This window comes from Saccostrea echinata, unplaced genomic scaffold, assembly GCF_033153115.1.
Source record: "Saccostrea echinata isolate AGI-Se365-2 ecotype Australia unplaced genomic scaffold, CSIRO_AGI_Sech_v1 ptg000044l, whole genome shotgun sequence".
Taxonomy (NCBI): Eukaryota; Metazoa; Mollusca; class Bivalvia; order Ostreida; family Ostreidae; genus Saccostrea; species Saccostrea echinata.
Genome location: NW_026889793.1, coordinates 259,181 through 284,872, shown reverse-complemented (window position 1 = coordinate 284,872; position 25,692 = coordinate 259,181). Strand labels below are relative to the sequence as shown.

Below are 25,692 nucleotides of genomic sequence, written 5' to 3'. Positions count from 1 at the left end.
TTTTTTATCATTACAGCCTATTTAAGCAGACTTAAATAACGATGAAAATTACAAGATACATGTAAAAACAAATTTATTTGACCTTTGTATAGTCACTAAATCTAGAAATTTAATTTCTTTGAATTTCGTTTAGAAACACATGCCTATGGTCCACATATTGCGGTCCTTTTTTAAAGGACAGCAACTTGTTTTTTTTTCTACTTTTGTCTCATCTTCCTCAAATTGTCTAATTACAAATCGTACTAAACTGATTTTCTTTTAGGTTCAAAATCAAGACATATTAGATGCTTTTCTTATTATAATTTGTACAAATATATAAAAGTAATAAACCATAGATCTACATAATTTTTTTTTCTTATTTGCATATTCAGAGAGGGAGAGAAAACATTTCCCAGATATCCACAACAACTGCAGCCTACCGTCTTACAAGCCCCATGGCCGTAGATACATCCCTCACGGTTACGGATTTTATGAGGACTGGATGCCCCATAACCAGAATATCAACATCAGATATACTGAGTAAGTCTAGTACAGAAAATGCTGATGACATTTCCTCTGAATTGGAGCTAAAGTCTCTGCTAATAATTTTCTTTCATAGTTTTGTTGTTGTTGTTGTTGTTTTGTATCATGTGTTTGTCATGATGTACATTGTACCAAATTGCATTTTCCTACTATTTTTAAGTCTTCCAAAGGCGATTGAGAATAGAGACACCTTAATGTTTATTTCTTAAACAAAACACATCTAAGCAGATCAGCAGCTTGAAAATATTTCTTTCTGTATTTAAATATGGTATACATTCACCTATAGATGCGTTTATTGGGGCATCGTTTGAATTTCAAATGACCTGATTTTGCAGGAATGGACCGGACTGGAAGTCGAAGCTAAAATACATTCCTGATCCAGAAAATCCTAAATATCCGGCAGCAGAAATCTTTGAGAACAACTGGAAAGCTATGAGGCCGTATCCTTGTAAGTCAGCTGGAGTTATCTTACCTAGAAAACAATTTAAATCTAGCTAAAGTATTTTTTTCATCAATTGAATATTATTTGAATTTATTTTATAATTAATTAATATTACTTGTTTTTAAACAAACACAAGTTAAAAAAATGTATTAAGTTATTTATTTAAAAAAAACGAATGGGGGAGGAAGAAGCATTTTCAATTATTTTATTATATCCCATTCATGATTTATTGTAACTGAAAATGAACTTAGTTGCTTCTTAGAAAGATAAGAAATACATGTAATGATGATTATTATTATTATTTTTTTTTTTTTTGTCTGACTTCATTTGTATCTTGTGAGACTCTGGATAATTTATATTCTCATAAAATTGTTGTCATAGAATAAGATGCAATATACATTATGTACATGTATCACATTTGCATACAATTTTAACCCGCCCGTAATGTAAATTAAAAATGTTATGTACCTTTTTTAGTTTGTAGTAAATTTAGGATAAAAATATTTTCTTTAAATTACACGTCTAGCGTAAACTTATTCAGATTTATATCATTATCTAACAGACACATACATGAGGACGAGAAATGAGTGGTTGCTTGACCCTGGACTGACCAAGGTGGGACTTAGGTGTAACTTTGGCGGCGTCCACAAGGCAACTAACACCAGCAGTGATGAAATCACACACAGAATGCTTTTTGGGCGGGGACGCAACGGTAAGTTTACTAAACAAGCAATGATGTCAAAATGTTCTTTTTTAAAGCATTTTCCTGCTATAACAAGTTAGATTATCTCTTAAAATGGGGGGGGGGGGGGGGGGAGGGGGGTGGTGGTGGAATGGACAGACATTTATTTAATAGGTGAATAAAACCAGTAAGTGGAACATGTGCGGATCTAGAGAGAGTCAGGTGGGGTCCGATCCGCCTGGGATTTTCAGAGTTATTAAATTTACATAGTAAAGTAACAAAAAAGACCTCCTCCCCAAGAAAGACGAACCCCTCGTAAGGAGTATCATACTGTTATAAGGAGAATCAAATAAATGAAGCTTAATTTATGAAGTGAAGGAAAGCCCCCCTCCCCCCCCCCCCCCTCCTCCCCAACGAACTAGGCTTTCAAGTTTAGAGATGTGGTCGTTTTTGTTTTAAGCCTTTTTTTCTGAATTGTTGTCAAAGAATTTTTGGGAAGGATTTTGGGGGGTGGGGTAGTAGGGTGGACCCCCTCCCCCTAGCTAGCTGGGAAAAAATATGGATCTGCGCATGTGGAAAGATGGGGGGGTTTGTGAAATTCCCTTGCCCCTATCCCCTGAATGTGTATAAAATAATTACAACTGAATTCATTTCAGCTGGTCAGAAAGTAGACACAAGGAGAGGTTATGACGAAGTTTTTAATACGAAACTTGCCTACAAAACACCAGGTTTATAGATATATAAACGAGTGCATGTACTTGTATTCATAAATATAGTTTTAAAAAAAGCATTTCCAGTGCTCAGAAGATAGTCCCAAATCGTTAACTGTTTTCTATAAGAGGTTTTCAACTTTTCATTGAAATATATACAGTGGAGCCTCATTTATCCGGACACCAACAATCCGCGGCCGGACGCTCCACCTTCCGGACAAATTTATAGGAAACAATTAATATTTTTAGTTACGAAATATGTTGCAGTTCTCCGGACACTTCGTTAATCCGGACAATTGGTTCGGGAACATAAGATTCCGGACTGTATTTCTTTTTTTTGGACTCGTTGTTTATACTTTTTTGATTAGTTAGATGTACGTCAAACAATAAAATATTTACAGAGGTAGACAAAAATAACAATATTTATTTGTACATGTATTATATTAAACAGAGCTTAAAAAAGTAATTCAGATAGATAAAATTTTATTTTCATTATCATATAATTATGGGCATATTTAATTAAACAATGATATTATGTTGATTTTGAAAGATAAAAACATTTACTAGAACAGTTTGTATTCTATTGCCATCCACAGACTAATAAAACAACTTATGAATTTATGAGATACATGTATATACAAGATTCGTGAATGGGACTAACTTATGGCCACTGGTTATGCCAAGAATAGAATAGTGAAAAAAAGGCATTTATATCGGGAGGGTTGTGGTGTGGGTGATTTGGTTTTGTGATGTACATGTAGCAAGCATATATTGATTTGGTAATTGGAGATATAAAAAATATATTGCACTTACTTTTAGATTCAATAAAGTGCATTTATTTTCCTGCTTATGGCGAAGGGCCAATATACTCTAAATTTAGATCGAGTTATCTTTCTTTTCACTGCAAGAAAATAAGAATATGATTCAATATCCATTTATCTTATATTCTGATTGTGAAAACTTTGATACATAATTTAATAGGATTCCTTTTCCCCCCTGTTATCTACACTTTTTTTTTTTACTCTAGACGAAGTTTTTGATAAACTTACCCGACTGAAATTTTAGGTAGAGTTTTCACATTTAACCCCTATGATATTTTCCCTCCATCTAGAGACGATCATTGACAAGAGGAACGGAATCCCGTACGCGTCTGAGGGGGACAAATCGTACCAGGCAGTGGAATATTCCCCTAGCTTCCATAAGGCGGGGTCTAGTCTGCCCTGTCCACAGTTCGGGTAAGATATTTTTACACCTTTCTTTGTCCGCGAAAAAAATAATTGTCGAGTATCCTTTCACAATAATGAAACCTTTTTTTATAATTAAAGAACGTCATCATAGATTGATTTTTAGACTATTTTCATATTTTAGTTGGTTAATAAGATCCGTCGATAGAAGTTCCTAATAACTATGATAATAATAAACATATATAAGGCCCAAGAAAAAAATTGTAACAGCAAATTAAAACAACATTTTATTCGTTGGCCTTATAGTGTAATAATCTACGTTAGCGAACAAAGATATATTTTAATTTAAAAAATTGTCCGTTATCCCTAATGAATCATCGGTGATTTTTTTTTCTCATAAATCTTCCTACTCGATCACTTTCTTCATAAATCCAAAGATATATGCGTCATCTAAAAATTTCCAAAAAATATATATGATTGCATGTTCCATGTATGTATAGTGAGCCGGTATATGTCTATACATTTCATGACTTTTTGCATATCGATGACGTCTTTATTATGTTACAGTTTAACAATATCAAGTGAAGGAATAGTGAAGGCATCGAATTAATCTCTATAGGGAGTGATCTATCAGAAAATCCTCTTCTCTAGAGGAATAATGAATGATTAATCATCGGAATGTTAAAATTTCTTCTTTTTTAATTCTAATTTTATCCCCCCTTTCCCCCTTGTTAAATATAATTCTTTAAAACTATAGTTGTTCAGAGTTAGGCGTATAAGTGTTAATTTTATTCTACTTCAAAAGGAAGTAGAGATTGCTTACATGTTTATGGTGATGTCAGGAACTTCATTTTACTTTAAAATGATTTCCTCATTTCTTTCCTGGATCGATATTTTTCCTTAAAGAATTCAGTTATGTTGGTAATCCAATTTCTGCGAATTCGCTAAAAAAAAAAAAAAAAAAAACCACAGTAGTAATGAAGTGCGCATATATGGCAAACTACATGGCTAAGTAAACCTTTCAGCTTTTTTCCTGACAATTGAGAAAATGCAACCAAAACAAAAAATAAAAAGAAGAATAAAACATAAATGAATTTGATGTACAAAAATGCTCATTTAAACGTTGTGGTGATTATATCACGAGATAAAAGATGCGTTTTATACACATCTATAAGGAATCCCATTTTGGACCCACGAAAAATATATTTTTGTCGAAATCATTAAAACGAATTTAATTGTTAATTTTTTTTTTAATTCTTTATAATGAAGTAATAAAATGTGAAGTGAGTGAAGTGAAAATGAATTTAAAAAAATGTAAGGTGAATTAATTAAACCTTGTGTGTAGTGACGCTCTCATGCAACCCAGGAAGTTGATCAAAAGATTAACCCAATCGTCTTGGCAGGAACAAAAATGAATTTTAAAAGGAAAGAAAAAAAGAAATATGAAACTCTATCTATGACACACTCGAATCGCTTAAGTCCCCTCTCTGAATATTTTTAGTGATTTGCCCAAGGTACCGTCCTGCTTTTCAAATTAATCCTGTATGCTTTTCTGTGAGAACTTGATATTGCTTTTCCGAAAATCGATTCATATCTGATTTTCTGCGATTTTTAAATAAATGAACGACAGGTAGAACATGCGACTACTATACTTATATAGTCTGTCTAGCGTTTATTTCATTCAGCATCTCTTAATGTTTAGGTATTCTTAACTGAAAACCACCACCTATTATGTTAAGTTGCACTGTCTGGAAGCGAGGTGTATCCTTCCAAAACCAGACAATGCATTCCTTTTTATCCCCTTGCAACAAAGTTGGAGGGGAAATAGTAACCCGCTTGTGTGTTTGTGTGTGTGGGTGGGTGGGTGAGTAAGTGCGTAAAGGAATTTTTAAGTAATAATTTAAATCGGGATCGATGTGATCTATTACAAGGAAGTGCCCCGCTTTGCAGTGCCTTCTTTTCGTTTCGACTGTTCCAGAAATATTCAAGCAATTGACAGTTTATTAATTCCACTGGACTTTAGACTTTTAAGTAACACCAAATACAACATGTCAATATTTTAGAATTAGATAATTCTGCGGATTATTTAAGACAGACACTATTTTTTTTTTACGATATTTCAGATTTTTTTAACCTAGTGCTTCGTCTATGAACGATGTTTTATATTTTAAAAACTATTCCGGGTTAAATCTTGTGGTAAACATGGGACAATAGGTACATGTACTACCTGGCTAACGGACGAGCAATCGCGGAAAAACAGAAAAGATATTCGCGGAAAAGCAGTACTTTTTGTCACGGAAAAAACTGAAATTACGTTGTACCAATTAATCTTCCTTCTCTGAAAGCAGTAAACCATCTCTGCAGTAAATCGTCAAATATTACACAGACAGAAGCATGGTTAAAATTTTTGAGTTAACATGTATATGGGGTTTCATGTAGTAAACCTTCCCTCACAGAGTTAATCTATAGTCAACCCACAAGAGGCTCAGTTTCAGGCTGATGTATTTGAGGCCAAAAGGTGAAAGATAAAGGTCACAAAGTCATATATTAAAACTAGACCTAATGATTTTGAGGGGAAATGGTTAAAGGTCAAGGTTGCAATTTTGTTAGGTCCTCTACCCACTTATTATGACCTGAAGCGGAGCACTGGAGGGTCATAAATTTCCTGTTTTTGTTTTGTTTCTTTGTTTTTGTTATTTGTTTGTTTTTATGACTACATGTGTGTTATTTAACATCGTGTAAGAAGTTCTTACCATTTTCTTGCCATTTTTTCAGCCAAGTCAGGTATTTACAGAAAATGTGTGAAATTAACATTATCACAAACAATAACATCACTCGTAAAGATATAACTAATGCATTTATTAACAAAGACAGCGTTCAATACGGTACCGATGCATGTGAACTCGATTTGGGTTGTTTCATTGATTGAAGTGGAATGTTGAAAAACGTTAATTGATTGTATCAATTATAGTGTCCGATTTTCATTTGTCATAGTTTTAGTTTGTGCTTTGATATATACAGTGTAGGCATAAAATTGTTATGCAGCTAATTAACTACTCATTATGGGGGAACATTATTTATATCTCTTAAATGATTCCTTTATAAGTTAAATATTTTTGTTCTAAAAGTGTTGCCAGGTAAAAGTGCAAAGAACCATCCACTTATATAATTCAGACTTTTCCCAAGTTTATCAAAGTAAACTATAGTCGCATCATGTTCACAGATCTCTTGTATAATAGAAAAGAACTTATTAGCACCGTACTAAAATAAGGCAGACAATAAACCTTTCAGGAGAAAGACATATTTAGTTAACTAACACGATCAAATATCCGTCATTTAGAGCAAGTGGGCTGACGGCCAGGATAAATGAAGAAATATCACCCATAAAACGATACCATTTTCTGAAATAAATCGGGCTCACGTGACGTAGAGTTTTGGCACGTGATGATCTCAGATGTTCGGCGTCTGTGTGTTGATTTTGAAGGAGGAAAGTGACAGAAACTAAGAAATCATGATCCTTTTTATTAATCATCACATCTCGTATAAGAAAAACTACTCACTATGCGTATAGGTTTATCCCTTTGTATAGTTGACAAGGAAGTGGTCTTAGGAACCCAGGTGCCACTCTTGTTCTGTCAAAAGACTGTGTGTCTGTTTGACTTTTATTTTAAATTGTAAACAAGTGAATCTCTAAAGTGAGTCAAAATCGATTTTAGTTTATTCGCGTCTAGTATCTATTTTCCTTTGTCATTCCATTTTCTTTACTCAGGTGAACTTATACATATCGTCCAAGCTTATGTATGTAGTCTGTTTTGAATCCCTACTGAACATTTTATTTTAACCTTTTTTTTCACAACCATTAATTTAAAATTACCAAAAGGTGTAAATAATGCTTTCTGAAAATGAAGAAATAATTTTATACAAATAAGTAATAATTTTCAATAGAACATTTAATAATTAATGAACAAACGATATTTTATTGTTGAAGTATTTATTTCACAAAAATACAATTCAAAAGACAGTGGCAAAAGCTGTTCTATTGTTCTATGTGTATTTGCTACTATATGCTACAGTAACTATATTGAATGCTTTCCTATTATTACAGTGTGGTTCGAAAGTAAGTTACAAATAACAGTGCGACATTTAACTCCGGACACGACATTTGTCCGGACTTTCGCCAACCACTTTTCCAAAGATATGTGGAAACCATTTATGTCATCTGATGGGATTTTTTAAAACTTAACACATGAGCCAAAATTTACACCTGATTATCTTCTAGGTAAAAAGATATTACACCTGAAACCAAGAAATCCCATGGGATAATGGTGGGATTTTTTCTCCTAACCAATATCCCACCATTATTCTGTGGGAGAAAAAGGTATTCTGTGGGATTTTTTCTCCCATAGAAGTTTGAAAATCCCATGAATGCTTTATAATGGGACAAAATCTCCCATATACTTGTATATAGAAGATAATCTCCCATCTCTTTATAAATGTGGGATTTATCCCATATTCATTACAAAATAGAAAAAAATTCTCCCATGGGATAAAGAAACAACAGTTTTAAACCAAATGAAGAAACTATTGAACAGTTTAACTACTATTAATTATTTATTTTCATTTAAGTTATGTGTTTCCTAAACCATTTTTTTTAAATTTCTTATAATTAACCAATTTTGGGGTAATGTTTAATTTTTTCAATGATTAAAGATCAAAAAATCAAAAGTGGTTTTATCTCTATAACTTTCAGTTTTTTTTGTTTTTGTTTTTTTTTTTAAGTAAAAAGGCAATTTCCCTTGTATGTAGATTACCTTCTTTTATTCCTTGTATGTAAATTTTGAATGGGAAAAATAAAAAATGCAATTAAGAAAGAACAAATCTTTTTTTGTTTATTTTCCTCCTAATCATTTAGGTTAATTTATTGCATAAGTGCCATTTGTCAAGCTTTACAACATGATCAGATCCATGCACGTTGTTAGATCTTTGCCTGTTTGCTGCACTAAACTGATAGGTTTCCAATTAAAAAATCACATGAAATTGGGTCGTATCAGTCACTCTGAGATTCTTAAGAGAGTTTTAAAACTTATTTAGATGCACAAACTGTAATAATTTACCTAATTTTTACTTTTAATTTTCTTTGTATGATCCTGATCATGCCTTGTTTTGTTCCAATGACAGCTGGAAATTATTTTACACATAACGAACCCGATCTCACAAATGAACAGAAAATAATGTTGAAAAAAATTCAACCATCTTCATTATGCACATTTACTGGTAGTTTGCATTAAAAATATTTAACAACCTTTTCACTAATTTCAAAACTTTCTACCTACGCCTTAGAAACATATCAAGAATTTTTGACAGTTCACTGAACCCATTCAAAAATAAACATGATGAAAGGGCATGGATCCAGAAATATTTGCGGTGGTACTCTACTCATTGTTTCATATCATCCAGTAGAAAACAAGTTTTTCTTAGTTCTGTTACTTCTTTAATAAAAGCACTCTGCTGATCTTTTACTTGTTATTTTTTGGTACATATAATAACCATGCACCATTGACATGTATTCAACTGATAATAGCCAAGTCACCTTAGGCCATTGCAAGTTTCTTCTTTGTTAAACGTCAGCATGCACCTTGTTTTGGACACCCCATAACACATAAAATAAGAGGTCCAGGCTACAGTTAGTTAATGCTCACTGTTAATACCCACACGGATGCAAATATAGCAGAATGATATTGGGTACATGTATTAAACTTTTACCTCAGCAATCTACGTGTAATTTAAATAAGATGTTAGATCCGCACGCATACTCGCTAAACTGACTGTAGTGACTATGTGAGCGGATCTAACATCTAATTTTAACTAGATTGGTACTTAAGTGGCTTAAATTTATTCAACTTCTTTCAGGAAGATTTTCAATTTTCTTGTCATAAATGCATATTGTCAATTATCATGCTTCCTGTCAGTTTGTCTCTACATAACCCATACCCTACTATTCTTGCATAGTGTTCTAAGGATTTAAATAGCATAAGCATACCGGGTACTATGCCGAAATAGTGCACGACTTCATTTTCTGAAGAAAAACTGACTGCGCCCACGCCTGGGAGCGAACTCACAACTCGCTACCGATTACAACACAGACGCCGTTATAAATATCAATGTACTATAATATATATAAACTTAGTTTCAAATATTTTACACTTAAGTAGCTGCAGAACTGTAGCTCTCAGAAAAAATATATGTTGACAGACCAGAGAGCTACAGTGCCACCCATTGAAAAAACTGTATATTTATTGCGCACAAAAAAGTGCGCTCGGTTCTGAATTAATTCTTCGAAATTCTTACCTCAATTGAAAAAAAAAAGCTACATTTCAAAAAAGTCCTTACTCCTCTATAACTTTCGTAGTTTACACTTGTACTAAGTGCGTTGGACCGAATTCTCGTGAAGACCAAAATGGCAGTATAAATAGGCAAAATTTTCAATGATTTCAATTTCAGGGCCAGGAGGGCTGTTAAAAACAATTATAAGGAATGTTTTATTGTGGAAACAGTGAAAGAATATGTTAGAAACACACGTTTAGTAATATTTTGAGATGACAGATTTAAAAACACTGAGAAATAAATCGAGAAACAGCGCACAAAAAGTGCACAATAAATATACAGTTTTTTCTATGGGTGGCACTGTAGCTCTCCCGTCTGTCAATATATATTTTTTCAGAGAGCTACAGTTCTGCAGCTAACACTTAAGATGAAAAATAAACAAAATAATTCTTCTAAAATAGTTTCTTGCAATTGCCCCCATCACTCAACTACTATTCTCTAAAACTATCTGTACATTATACCTAAAGCCTCCGGCTTGTGCACCATGTGTCAAACCCTGACTACTTTTTAAGAATAGTGCATGCAAAATACAACACTATTATATAAATATGCACACTTCATGAGTTCCCTAGTTCATTGAATAAAGGTACACATACCTTCATTTTACATTTAAGGACATATACCTTCATTTTACATTTAAGGACATACGCAAGATACCTTACCTACTGATAATTTTTCAAGATATTCTAAATTTAAACTTATAATACATGTACCATATAACATATTTTTAAACAAAAAATCAGCATGCATTTCCAGGGATTTTGAAAAGATATTAAAGTTTGAAAAATTTTGCATTATTCAAAGAAAAATGTACAAAAATTACAAAACATAAATTCCAGATCTTTTTTATCAAAATTGTTTTAGAAGAGATAAATTTACAAATCCATATACAGACAATAAAAATATTGCACACAGGTCTTTCATTTAGTGGAACTCTTCAACTCCAGGGAAGAACCCAATAAAGTGCAAACTACGTTGAGTATGACCTTAAATGCCCGTTTATATAAGAGAAAAATAAATTAAAGAACTTGTTCTAATTAAAATAATGAAAAAAAAATCCTTATTTAAGCCTTTAAGTTTAATTTTTAATTAAGAAATTTGACAGATGAATAAAAAGAGTAATATACAATATAATACTTCTTAAATTAATTCTCTTGGTTCCATTCATTAGATATTCAATATTCGAGTCAACACTCTATACATGAATGAATTATCAAAAGTTTTGTCCTTAAAGTTTTCAATGGATCCACAGATCATGAGGTGATGTCTCCTTTTATGTGTATGTATCTGTGTACACTGAAAAAAAAGAAAGTCGCTGTGTGATGAAAAGGATAAACCAGAAGTCTCTGATGAGACTGTAGCTCTCCTGGTCTATATGTATAACAAAGAAAAAGTAACACTTGGATTTGAAACTTTGCAACAGACAGCAATAAATAGAATTATGTATCTAAGTGTAGTCTACTTGTGTGCCACATTATATTGAAATCATACCAAAATTGTAGGTGGAGTAGCGTTTTAAAGGAATTTTACAGAAATTTCTATTTTTAGTAACCATGGCAGCACCGTTCATTGAAATGTACCTTAGTGCAGTCTAGGTTATATTGAAATCAGAATAAAACTGTAGGAGGAGTAGTGTTTTGAAAAATTACAAACAGATGGACAGCTAGACAGACAGACAACTAGACGCCATGGACAGACAGACAGACGGACAGCTAGACGGATGGACGAGGGACACCTTCCTATCCCATAAGCTCTTCTGGTCTCTGACCAGTAGAGCTAAAAAAAATATCAAATTTGATTTTTTTTCAATGTTAAAGAAATAAAACTGCAAAATTAAATTGTAAATGATTGGTTGCGTACTAATTATTCAAAGTAGTTTTTGTTGTATGGTTTGAAAAATTTTATTATTCATTCTCTCTATTTTCACAAAGAATTACCTTTGCATTTCTTGTATCTACAAGAGGGACAAATCTTCAAGTGGTACATGTACACTATATGTCAGCTACTATACCTTCATTTTCTGTTAAAGAAAAAAAATAGAATAAATCATACAATACTAATTACATGTATAATAACAAAGCATGGATTAAATTTTTCACTAAAATTAGAAAATGAATTGAATATCGATCACTCAAATTTCTCGATCCAGCCAAAGTGACTGACACTAAAATTTACCCCTACTGAGGTCGAAGTATAAAAGTATAAATTATTTTTATCTATCAATATACCATAAATAAAACTTTGTGCATGTCCTGCCTGCATTCATTTACCGGTATCTGTATTATAGTAGTTTTATGCCCTTGAGAATTTTTCATGATGTCATGCCATAATATTTCCATGTCTGTTTTTTTTTTCTCTGTGGTAACTCTTTGAAAGTTAGCGGAATTGATTTCTTGATAATTCTATCGGAATGTAAATTAGGCAGGTCGATAGGTCAGGAGCTAAGAAGGCCTAATATGCATGAAAATCTCATGCGCACCTGTCTCTGTGTCTGACGCTAAGGAGGCTAAATATGCATGTAAATCTCGTGCGACTACCTTTGTGTTTGACTTCAGTGGGTGAGGACTATTGAAATTGGCATGGGAGTCCTTGTGTAATTTAAATCTATGTCTACATTAACATTGCAGGTTATCCTGCAACATTCACGAGAATGCGGTCTTTATTTCTTAAACATCCAATATCCTATCAATTCTAATAAAAAATCATATTTATTAGTAATAAAGCTAGAACTTTTTTTTATTTCATTTCCAATTAATAGAAAAAATATTTTTACAAATAAATATGTAAAATAAAAAAGTCCTAGCATTTTTGTCTTTTATAATTTACTTACACATAAGCATCTACATGATGTATATTTTTTCCCCTCAAAAGAACATGAACATAACTTAATAATGATATTCCTAAGTATGTATTCATGGTATAAAAAATGAGTTTAGCAGTATAAAGATTGATTTTTCACTCAAAGTTTTAAAACTGTTTTTCAGAGATTAAAAAAAAAAAAAACATTGATTATATCAATAATCATGTGGGTACATGTCCTATGTAAACTTCAGAGGATCAACCAATTTTCTAACAGAGAATTAGTAATTTGATATTTGGATACTTCCAAACAATATAAGTAGGAGTTTTGGGGGTTATTAATTATGTCCATCATGACATGTGCTATAAGCAATGACCCCCCATATCTCAAAATTTATTTTGACACCAAAAGAAAAAAAAATAGTACTTGCAACACATGCAATGTTTGTTAATCCCTAGTACACTACAGTAGTAGGATACTTTTAACCATGTCTGAGAGAAGATAATTAATTTTCTAATCAGTAATGCTGATGACTGTGATCAAGATACTTATAAATTGTAACTAGCAAATTACAGACAAATTTAGACATGACAGTATAATTTTTTGAGTACAATCATCAGCTAGTGTACACATTGAGAATATTCGAACGAACGAATACTAGCCTACAACGTTGTCATTGAGGAAATTCGAACGAAAGAATAATATTCCGATGTGTACAATTTTCTGACGATTATTTACTTTGTTAACTTGTATAATGTACTACTGAATAACCCCATCGACTGCTAGCTCTGCAAACACTTTACAGTGACAGAAATTCATAAGATTGTTTCATCAGTTAACGAGGAATCAGGATGATCTATAGATCTTTAGACTTCAAAAAAAAAAAAAAAGAATCTATGAGCCATGTATTAACATGCTTTAAATGAAATAAATAACAAATTCAATAATTCTAGATCTACTTACAAAAACAGAGCAGGTCTTCGTCATAATTTTGTTTACAAACATCATGTGGAAATTCCAATATCCTCATAATCTTGTCGCCGTTTTTTTCTTTGGTTGGTATTGGGTAATTCTAGGAATATAATGCATCCGTCTGCACAGAATTTTTAAGAAGTGAATCCATAGATAGAATATTACTGCTTCTTTTTATTTATTGCTTTATCTTTTTTAATTTAAACAATGCATAGTTCACGAGAAAACAAAGAAATGAAATAAATTATCAGGCCTATTTTTTTCAGATTTTTTTTTTGTTGTTGTTGTAAATACTGCCATGGGTAATAATGGTAATTAAAATGCCCAATACCAAAAATATTAACATTTTATATAAATGGGACATCATCATGATCATTGAGAACATGATAAGAAGGAGGAGGGGTAGTGGACGGGTGGGTAGTCTCTCTGTATCTCTAAAATAAAAATTAATGTTTCCCTTGAAAAGTCAAGAAAATTTTATTTGCATGGTCAGTGGGATATTCAGTACAAGTTTAAAAGTCCAGTCAGTACATAGCCTCAATAAAGTCCCTTCTTCTTCTTTTAATTCACGACATTTTGATATATTGTTAACCTTCTATGATGTTCAAAATTGTATCATTCACCAACCATCCTTCATGTGATAATCAATAGTAACCTATAAATTTTTGTCACTTCAAATCCCATTTTTGTGAAACGTAGAATGAAAAATCAAAAGCTATACGAGCATTCATTTTACTTTCATAAACATGATTCAAGTTTATATTTTCGAATTTTTTGACAAACGTTTGTTTGTATCATCTGTCCTTAAGGGGGGGGGGGGGGGGGGGGGTATGCAATTTTATATTAATTGTTTGCTATCAATTATGAACGATGTAAAATTGTTTGGATTTAATTTTTAAATTGAAAATGAAAAAAAAAATTATGACTTAATTCAAAGGTTTAGTAAAAGCATGGAGTTTGTTTTTCATGAATTTCTATTGTAGATTCATTTGTTAAATCGACTTGCTGTGTGTTAATCCCTTGTGTATGTTTTGTTAGTTCCAAGCAAATTGTGACAGTTTTGCTACCTGGGGAAAACAAAAGACTCTTAAATGCCTCTAGGTATATACATACATGTATCATACCCTATGGAGATCTGGGGTGAAGATATTGGTTTCTTGGAAGTTAGCAAGGGGGGGGGGGAGGTTTAACAGCAGACTTAAGTTGCTTTATTAGTATTCAAACATTTACTGCAAGATTAAGAAAAACAGGTAATACAACAGAAGTTGATTATTTTTCTGTGAAATCAAACTCAGATGACAAATATCAAAAAAAAAAAAAAAAAAAAAAAATCAGATTGAGCTTAACTTGGGATCGACACCCCCGTCCAAAAATATAGTCCCGTCCAAAGCTAAAGCGTTTAGAAGTCAGCAGAGTCAATATCTCGAAGTGGGTCTTGTGACGCATTTATGAATATGTCCTATTATTGTTTTTTATCGATAAAATAAAAATAAATCATTTATAAAATTATAGCTTTAACTCTAGCTTAAAGAATATCTATGTCCGATCTAGGACACTATAGCATAATACGATACTCTTTACAGAGTTATGTCCCTTTCTAGAATGTAAGTTATAGATTTTAAATACTTATGGTCTTTACGTTTACGTGATTTATTTTTTTCATCTAAACAATAATAGCCAATGTAACTTTTATTTTAAGAAACTTTGGACGAAAAGGAATTTTTTTTAAAGTTTAGTAGAAAAAAATGACAATTTATAGATCCTTGATTTAAATTATAGTAAATAATCAAAGCGGTCCCCTTAGGACTGTTGGTATATAAAGAAGATAATATGTCACACTACTATATAACTTCAACCACCTTGTTTTAATGTTATCCTGTAGATCACATTCGCATTTAAAAATATCTTTCGTGGAAGACCAAACTGGTTAAATTGTAAATAGAGAAAATGAATAAAAATATATAATTTGATACATGAAAGTTAATGATGTACCAAATGTAAATTCCGTGTGAAAAGTATACACATATACTTAACTTTCCTATCAATAATCTTGTATTCAAAGTGTACAAACAGTACATTTCAGATACTAGATGCAGGACTTGTGAAATAAAACAAAGGGCTAATTGCAGCCATATGTCTGGCGATAAGGCCACTGTTGTTTAATTTCAAGTCTATTTCATGTTTTTTTTTTATATACATGTATTGAAATCTTACGAGATTGTACAAACTTAGCACTGCACATCAACACCAAATACAGAGTAAGAGTGGAAAGCTAAAGATTCACACATTTTATCGTTATTCAGTAAAACAAAAAATAAAATTAAAACAATTTTAAAAAATCAAGCAAAAGAAATGTTGGCCCCATATGCAGACGTCTCTATTACGCTACGAATATTATGCAACAAAATTATAAAAGTTGTATGCTTCTATAAATTCTTCATCAGTTGAGCCCACCTCCTTACATGTACCCCACCCCATCTCAAAAGAGTACTGAAATTGCTTCCAAAGGCTTGATTGTATCTCAGTATCTTTGATTTGCTGAAGAATTTTCAAGAGATCTAGAGTAATTTATTGATTCTGGAAAATCTTATATAATGTTGTAAAAGAGTGATCAGATTGAAATCATTGAATGGATTCCAATTTCACACCTTTGAAAATATATTGTAAAATTTAGCCTGAAGGGAATATTCTCACACCTTTTTTTCCCAGAACTTCAATGTAAACAGTGATATACACATATATTCAACAATTCATCTCCACACCGACTGATGATGACTCGAGCCATTTCCTGTTTATTATCAATTTGTGTATATACTTTGTTTTGGAGTACCTACTCTAAAAATTATTTTAAAACATTTTCCAAGAAAAAACAACAACATTTTAAAGTGTTGTTTAATGGACATACAAAAATATGTATAGTTATAGTTTTTTTTACTGCAAAACAATGAAGATGACAATGGCTAATAATTAGTAAATATAGTTAACCTTGTTAATTAAGTTTAGGTAACAACATGTTGGACTAATTATATTGTTAATGCTATTATCACATGAAAACAGTTATTGGTATCTGTTTCAAAAAAAAAAATTCAAAATACATGTATTTGAATGTACACATGAGGCTTCATGGTTTGCTCATTCAAAGATCTGTTGCAACTCATTTTCATAATTAAAAAACCATCATTTATTCAACATTTTATTTTTTTCTTATTTAACAGATTAAAAATATATATTCATAAAATATACTTTTCTAACATTTCAATTTAATTTTACCAATTTATATATATGCATACATATAATATGACCTTTCCTATTACAATGCATTCAGTACTGTCTTTTATGGTGCAGATTACAATCACTTACAGAATTTAGACTCAATTTACCAGAAATTGTATTTTTCATTTCATAACTAATTGTTTGGGAAATTTAATGATAATAATAAGTGTATAAATTAAATGAAGAATATCTAACTGTGCCATATTTCATCGTAAGTTTTTGTATGAAGAAAAACTATATAGGTATACATCTCAGCTCTTTGATTCATTCTTTGAAAAAATTATCAATATAATTACAATCCTTTAAATTTAAAAATGACCCAAAATTTAAAGTTATACTGATATAGAAAAGAGTAGAAATTCTGATATTGTAAAAATTAAGACTTCAATTTTCATAGGGAACATTTGCCATGTTAATTAAACTCACCTAATCATACTGGTGTGTTCTCTTAAATGGCTATATATAACTTTTTTTATTTCTCAATGAAATTTTGCCAATTTGATATTATTTTGCTTGCAATAGCATGTACTTTCTAAATGTCAAATGATAAATTGTAAGAGGACTGAAATTTTCATAGGGAGAATCCATCATCATATTATACTCTGTCAATCGTACTGGTGTGTTCTCTTGAATGGCCATAACTTTTTTATTTCTCAATGAAATTTTGCCAATTTGATATTATTTTGCTTGCAATAGCATGTACTTTCTAAATGTCAATTGATAAATTGTAAGAGGACTGAAATTTTCATAGGGAGAATCCATCATCATGTCATATTACTCCGTTAATCGTACTAGTCTGGTGTGTTCTCTTGAATGGCCATAACTTTTTTATTTCTCAATGAAATTTTGCCAATTTGGAATTATTTTGCTTGCAATAGCATGTACTTTCTACATGTAAAGTGATAAATTATAAGAGGACTAAAATTTTCATACGGAGAATCCATCATCATGTCATATATTACTCGTTAATCATACTAGTCTGGTGTGTTCTCTTGAATGGCCATTACTTTTTTATTTCTCAATGAAATTTTGCCAATTTGATATTATTTTGCTTGCAATAGCATGTACTTTCTAAATGTCAAATGATAAATTGTAAAAGGACTGACATTTTCATAGGGAGAATCCATCATCATATTATACTCTGTCAATCGTACTGGTATGTTCTCTTGAATGGCCATAACTTTTTTATTTCTCAATGAAATTTTGCCAGTTTGATATTATTTTGCTTGCAATAGCATGTACTTTCTAAATATAAAATGATAAATTGTAAAAGGACTGACATTTTCATAGGGAGAATCCATCATCATATTATACTCTGTCAATCGTACTGGTGTGTTCTCTTGAATGGCCATAACTTTTTTATTTCTCAATGAAATTTTGCCAATTTGATATTATTTTGCTTGCAATAGCATGTACTTTCTAAATGTCAATTGATAAATTGTAAGAGGACTGAAATTTTCATAGGGAGAATCCATCATCATGTCATATTACTCCGTTAATCGTACTAGTCTGGTGTGTTCTCTTGAATGGCCATAACTTTTTTATTTCTCAATGAAATTTTGCCAATTTGGAATTATTTTGCTTGCAATAGCATGTACTTTCTACATGTAAAGTGATAAATTATAAGAGGACTAAAATTTTCATACGGAGAATCCATCATCATGTCATATATTACTCGTTAATCATACTAGTCTGGTGTGTTCTCTTGAATGGCCATTACTTTTTTATTTCTCAATGAAATTTTGCCAATTTGATATTATTTTGCTTGCAATAGCATGTACTTTCTAAATGTAAAATGATAAATTGTAAAAGGACTGACATTTTCATAGGGAGAATCCATCATCATATTATACTCTGTCAATCGTACTGGTATGTTCTCTTGAATGGCCATAACTTTTTTATTTCTCAATGAAATTTTGCCAGTTTGATATTATTTTGCTTGCAATAGCATGTACTTTCTAAATATAAAATGATAAATTGTAAAAGGACTGACATTTTCATAGGGAGAATCCATCATCATATTATACTCTGTCAATCGTACTGGTGTGTTCTCTTGAATGGCCATAACTTTTTTATTTCTCAATGAAATTTTGCCAATTTGATATTATTTTGCTTGCAATAGCATGTACTTTCTAAATGTCAAATGATAAATTGTAAAAGGACTGACATTTTCATAGGGAGAATCCATCATCATATTATACTCTGTCAATCGTACTGGTGTGTTCTCTTGAATGGCCATAACTTTTTTATTTCTCAATGAAATTTTGCCAATTTGATATTATTTTGCTTGCAATAGCATGTACTTTCTAAATGTCAATTGATAAATTGTAAGAGGACTGAAATTTTCATAGGGAGAATCCATCATCATGTCATATTACTCCGTTAATCGTACTAGTCTGGTGTGTTCTCATGAATGGCCATAACTTTTTTATTTCTCAATGAAATTTTGCCAATTTGGAATTATTTTGCTTGCAATAGCATGTACTTTCTACATGTAAAGTGATAAATTATAAGAGGACTAAAATTTTCATACGGAGAATCCATCATCATGTCATATATTACTCGTTAATCATACTAGTCTGGTGTGTTCTCTTGAATGGCCATTACTTTTTTATTTCTCAATGAAATTTTGCCAATTTGATATTATTTTGCTTGCAATAGCATGTACTTTCTAAATGTAAAATGATAAATTGTAAAAGGACTGACATTTTCATAGGGAGAATCCATCATCATATTATACTCTGTCAATCGTACTGGTATGTTCTCTTGAATGGCCATAACTTTTTTATTTCTCAATGAAATTTTGCCAGTTTGATATTATTTTGCTTGCAATAGCATGTACTTTCTAAATATAAAATGATAAATTGTAAAAGGACTGACATTTTCATAGGGAGAATCCATCATCATATTATACTCTGTCAATCGTACTGGTGTGTTCTCTTGAATGGCCATAACTTTTTTATTTCTCAATGAAATTTTGCCAATTTGATATTATTTTGCTTGCAATAGCATGTACTTTCTAAATGTCAAATGATAAATTGTAAAAGGACTGAAATTTTCATAGGGAGAATCCATCATCATGGTATACTCCATCGATAGGAATTGGTGTGTTCACTTAATTAAATTACCATAACTTTTTGTACTTTTCAATGAAATTTAGCCAGTTTGGAATAGATTTTTTTGTCATAGCATTCACTTAGTAAATCAAACCTAATAAATGAATTTGTGTATATTTTTTGAAACATTAAGAAAATGACCAATGGGAGACTTTTTTCTACTCAAGACTAGGTTTTCAAATTTAAATAAATTATTTGAAAAGGGAGAGCTTTACCTGCCTTATAAATACAGTCATAATTACTATTCAAAAATAGAAATTAAGTTTTTAAAGTCAGATACCTGCATGCATATAACATATGAATTTATTTGACCCCTAAATTCATCTGTGAAACCTGAGTGGACTACAAGTTTTCTCCTTTTATTTCATGCAAATTCACTTGGCTGAGTACTTTTATTTGATAACGCTCTCCGAGTGAAAACGCTACCATGATTAAAAATAATTCAACATTCATTTAAAGTAGAAAAATATAGTCGTTATAGAACAATTGAATACTTTATTTAGAATGAAACAAAACGCCCGGAGTGAATCCACATAGTCGAGACGAATCCACCCAATACCGATCAAGATCTCCACTGCGCTTTGTATTCGTAGTAAAATTACACATTCTGTAAATGCATTGTTGCAACTGTGATGCAAGAACAGGGAAAGATGCAGTCTGCTGAAAGGATTAATTCACGTACTTTTAAATCAATTTAGTCTCAGTTATATTCATTTTATTGAGATATTGGTTTAATACGTAATGCTTGAATTAGTCCACAATCACCTCAGCGCAATTAATAAGTCAAAAAGAAAGGTGCTTTAGTTCAGTTCAGTTGTGGAATTCCCTCCTATGTATAAGGAGCACCCGAGAAGGTGGTTTCATAAAATACATTTAAAGGTCGGAAGTATTTCAGCACTTATAATTATAACCCATTACAAACCTATTTCAATGATATTTACAAAAATATTTTAGTTACCATTCATTATGAAATCATTTCAAGATAGATCCATGCAGAAGTCTATTTAAGGTTTATGATAAACACTGATAAAAGTAAAGAATAACAATTTTATATCTAGACCACAGCATGTATATAATATGACAGTAAAGTTTTTTTTATAGTGATATAAAGCTAGAGTAGAAATATTAAAGTAATGATTTTAAAATGTTAAGTTTGCAATGAATTATATGGCAAAAAGCTTTCAAAAATAATTTTGACCCTTGACCGTATTAGATTAAAAGAAGATGGACTGTTTTTCCCTGTACATTAAAGAGATAAAAACAATTTCCATTCTCCTGTAGGATAAAATATTCTATAAATCATTTTGTTAGAGAACTTTTAATCCTATTAGTGACAATTATAGAACTTCTTGTCCTAATTCACAAATTATGGGATAAAAAATCCCATGTAAGGTTAAAAATGGGAGTTTTGCTTCTATAGGAGAAAAAATCCCACAGAACTCATTTTTCTCCCACAGAATAATGGTGGGATATTAGTTAGGAGAGAAAATCCCACCATAATCCCATGGGATTTCTTGATTGCAGGTGTAATATCTTTTAATCTAGAAGATATTCAGGTGTAAAGGTTAGTCCATGTTGTGCGATTAAAAAAATCCCACCAGATGACATAAATGGTTTCCATGTATCTTTGGAAAAGTGGTTGGCGAAAGTCCGGACAAATGTCGTGTCCGGAGTTAAATGTCGCACTGTTAAATAACCCGTAGCATGGTTGTTCCTGATTCCCTTTGTTAGAGACTGTAGCTCTCGATTTGCATGCCTGATTTCTTGTTAGGTTTGCTAAGTACTGCTGCATGTTTGGTTGTAGAATTACTTTTAATTACTGAGTTATCATACTTTGTAGATTTGCGTATGATTACCTAGACAATTACATGTACCTGTACATGTACATATAACTTTTGTAACTTTTGTAGATATTTGTAAAATTACAGACAGTTCAGTTTATTAGAGTAAAAAGACATACATCTCATGGAAAAATTTTTACATATACATGTACAATGTATATTAAAGTACACAAAATGGAAAAATTGTCTTCTGCAATTTATGAATTGCTCAAAGAAAATGTCTTTGTTGCATTTATTTAGCTAAGTACAAACATTTTCAAAATTACGTAATTTCAATAGATTTTGTTGTAAATTTATAAGTACCAAATATGTTATATTTTATATTTTGAAGGCCTATAATTACATATTAATGTACGGAAACGATACTCTATTTCTTTTCTTGCAATTGCCAAGATGCTCTGTAATTACCGATCGATACTTTAGATAAACCTAAACACAAAAATACCGATTTATTTGATATCATTATAGGCATCGTTTCCAAAGAATTTTTGAAACTTCTTACTTTTAGACGTGGTTTGGATTCTTTTAGGGTTTTTTGTAATCAACCTTAAAACAGAATTGGTCGAAAGACTCATTTTTTTTTTTTTAATAAGAAGGGGGATCTAATGTATTTCTCAGATTATATACGTGTTACCATAGTAACATATTATACAGCGTGATCTTTAATGATCAAAGAAACAAAACTTGGTTATTGAAACTACGTCATTCCTTCTCCCTGAAAACCATACTTCGTTAATAAACGTAGATTTTAACAATTAAAAAATCACTCATATGAAAACCTAATATTAATAGTATTGTAGTGTATTTGATTTAGCTAATTTGTTTACCGTAAGTTGCTCGTTTTGTTGGCTTGTTGTGATAACCTCTGACCTTTGTATTGTGTTCGTGTGCAGTGCTAACTACCCAAAAGTATCAACAGACACCTGTGTCCCGCTTCTTCCAATCCCCAAAAAACCCAGGTAAGTGCTAATTATGACGTCACAATATGGTGAGTAATAATATGACGTCATAAAAGGTAATTATAAACACGGTTCCTCATTTATTTTTGATGTTTTGATAATTTTGAATTATAAATTATCATAATCAAATTTTTTGATATAGACTGTTCAATGAAGAGAAAAAAATCATGGGGGGAAATTTAAGTTATATACACGTGGTACGTGAAAAGTTTAAACTTTATTGAATTAAACTTACCTATAAAGTTTAAACTTTTAATATAACACATGCGCTATTCTTTCCCAGTTCGAAATAACCATCTGAAATCAATATTTTCAAGTTCATCTTAGCAATTTTTTTTTTTTAGATGAGATGTTTCTTTCTGTTTTTAAAATGTGGCAAATTGTTTTATGGTTGTATATTTGTTATCATTATTATTCTAAAAAGAATTTCTTTACATGTATTATTTTTTCTTTAATACCTACCAGCGAAAGATGTTTTTTTTTTTAACATTGAACAAAACTAAGATTTTAAATGCCACTCGAAATAACAATACAGGTTGTCTTTCAGAATCTCAGAAAACGCTCGTAATTTGTTCAGCTGCTTAGTACAAGTCGATGCACTATAATATTCCTCTATCATCTTTCCTGCATTACAATTGATTGTCCCGTACGTTCGAATTCCCCCTTTAGTTCAATCCTTATCAATTCCATCAATTATCTAACGTCAACAGTTCCGTTTAAGTAATTAACACTTTATTTGATGTATAATTAAAAAAATACTCGCAACAATAGCCATGTCAAGTAGATTTTGTACTTTGTTGTTGTGTTTAAGATTGCTTTGTTAAAATAAATGAAAGCATCTTGGTTCTTAATGTTTTAATTGTCGACATTTAGAGATATGTTTTTAAAATAATTTTGAAAAAAAAAGAATTTAATGCATCTATTTCATTATTAAATGTAATTCTTATCATATATGAGGCTATTTAACATAAGAAAGAATTACGTGTTTATCATGACGTATAAGTGCCAAATATAACAGTAATATGTACACCGTTTTCTTGTATATTGTCTTATTTTGCTAGGCTACATAGGGCCTGACTTCAGGGTTCAAAATCTTTTTTTTATACTTTATATGTCTAGAAAATAATTTTTCTGATTGATATTTACCACAAAGCACATTTTTACAAAGAATTGTAATCATGAATGCAAACAAAGATTTGTAGTAATGACGTCAATATATCACGTCATCATTAGTTTCATGTATTGACATTTACTCACAAGAATAATGGGATGTATACAGGTCATGTAAATTGAGATATTATATTGGATTTCACTTGATATGTATGTCAATATTGATATTTATCTATCTGATTTCTGACCTCATCGTTTTACACTTAATTTTTTTATTCAGTGTCATGATGAAAATTATCAATATCAGAGCATTCATTCAATACAATTCGACTTTTTTGATATTTGTAGTTTTCGACTAGTTAGTATCTAAGATGGTTTATTTGCAGTAAATTTAAATTCCTGCTTTATTTGATAAACAGAGTCCTTTCAAATGAAATATCAAGATCTTTTGTTATAAGATGCAGTTTTGAAATTCAGAGTAGATGTGATGACGATGCTACTATACTTTTTTTAACAGAAGAACTCTGTCCGTATAATACATCGCGTTTTTTTCGTTTCCAGGGATACGTTTCGCGACATGGAAAGACGGCGACAGATGTCGGAAGAGATTGACTCCGTGAGGGGCTTAGAATCCTGGGAGCCTGCAAAGCCAATTCACCAGGCCCTGATCCCGGAAGATCCCCCGGCTAAGAAATAAACAGATGTCAGCTGATCAAGCCCGGCTGCTGACACTGAAATCTTTTCCCTGTTAAACATGTCTTCTTTAGTGATACTTGTCATTTTCTTTGTTGATCGCTATTCAGGCGAATGTATTTTTTCTCTTCCATTCCTGGTTACATACATAATGTGATATGTTTAGAAATATTATTGTTTGTATAAGTAAACAATGTTATGCTTTGTCATAAAGCCTTTTTTTTTTTTTTACCTTCTCTAAGACGATATTTATTGATTTGTAAAATAATAAGATAACATTTTAGCAATATTGATTTTGTTCTATCCAGTACTTCCATCTGAATTTTGTCTTCTGTTAAAATATTTACATTGTGTGTAATGGTAAAAAAGAATGGTGAATATCAAAAGATACTTCAGGGGAAAGGATATTCTTCGCCGATTTTTTCACTCAAACAGTTTTCATTTCTTTCGCATAGTTTACGCATCAGAGTGTCTTTTACAATTTACAATTGCCTTTCCTATAGAAAGACTTTAATACATTAAAATTACGTGTATTATATCATATTTATGACCACCAATAACTTTTTACGATTTGGCAATCTACTGAAAAGCCTTCTATGCTTTGACACATTCTGGAATATCATATTTCTTTTTTTACGTAGAAGTTTATTGCACGGTGCTTATGAATTGAAGCCTTCTATGTGTGTTTTATGAGAAACAAACATCCGCTTTTACGGCCTCAATAATGTTTATTTGGCATTAGACATTAATGTTTTTCTTTTAATTTATTAGCAGAATGGGATTGAGATATTTTCTTGCATCTGTTATTAAATTATTTATTTTAAATGTACTTGGAAAATTCCCAGGATGGAAAAAAGGCAATATTCTGTTTCTCTAAACACAATGTATATGGAGTATATATAATTTATTTATATATATAATTTCCTGCTTTATATTGATATTTTATACTTTGTGATGATTTGTTATTTATGATAAATTTACGTATTTTTTATATACTGTAATTT

The 25,692-nt window shown here is 31.1% G+C and overlaps 1 protein-coding gene and 1 long non-coding RNA gene across 2 annotated transcripts in view; one reads left to right on the top strand and one right to left on the bottom strand.

Moving 5' to 3' along the window:
• LOC133201503 (spermatogenesis-associated serine-rich protein 1-like) overlaps positions 1-24,926 on the top strand; it is a 32,468-nt gene extending 7,542 nt beyond the window's left edge. Inside the window, exons 2-7 of the mRNA XM_061337301.1 lie at positions 372-519; positions 858-970; positions 1,527-1,676; positions 3,468-3,591; positions 22,820-22,885; positions 24,557-24,926. Coding sequence (XP_061193285.1) covers positions 372-519; positions 858-970; positions 1,527-1,676; positions 3,468-3,591; positions 22,820-22,885; positions 24,557-24,692 — 737 coding nt within the window. The 3' untranslated portion in view covers positions 24,693-24,926. The remainder of the gene's footprint in view (positions 1-371; positions 520-857; positions 971-1,526; positions 1,677-3,467; positions 3,592-22,819; positions 22,886-24,556) is intronic.
• On the bottom strand, positions 10,996-13,767 carry LOC133201489 (uncharacterized). Its single transcript, XR_009723092.1, has 3 exons — positions 13,688-13,767; positions 11,862-11,944; positions 10,996-11,220 (listed from the first exon to the last, which is right to left on the bottom strand). It is a non-coding gene; the product is annotated as an uncharacterized LOC133201489 (long non-coding RNA).
• Positions 24,927-25,692: the final 766 nt, after the last annotated feature.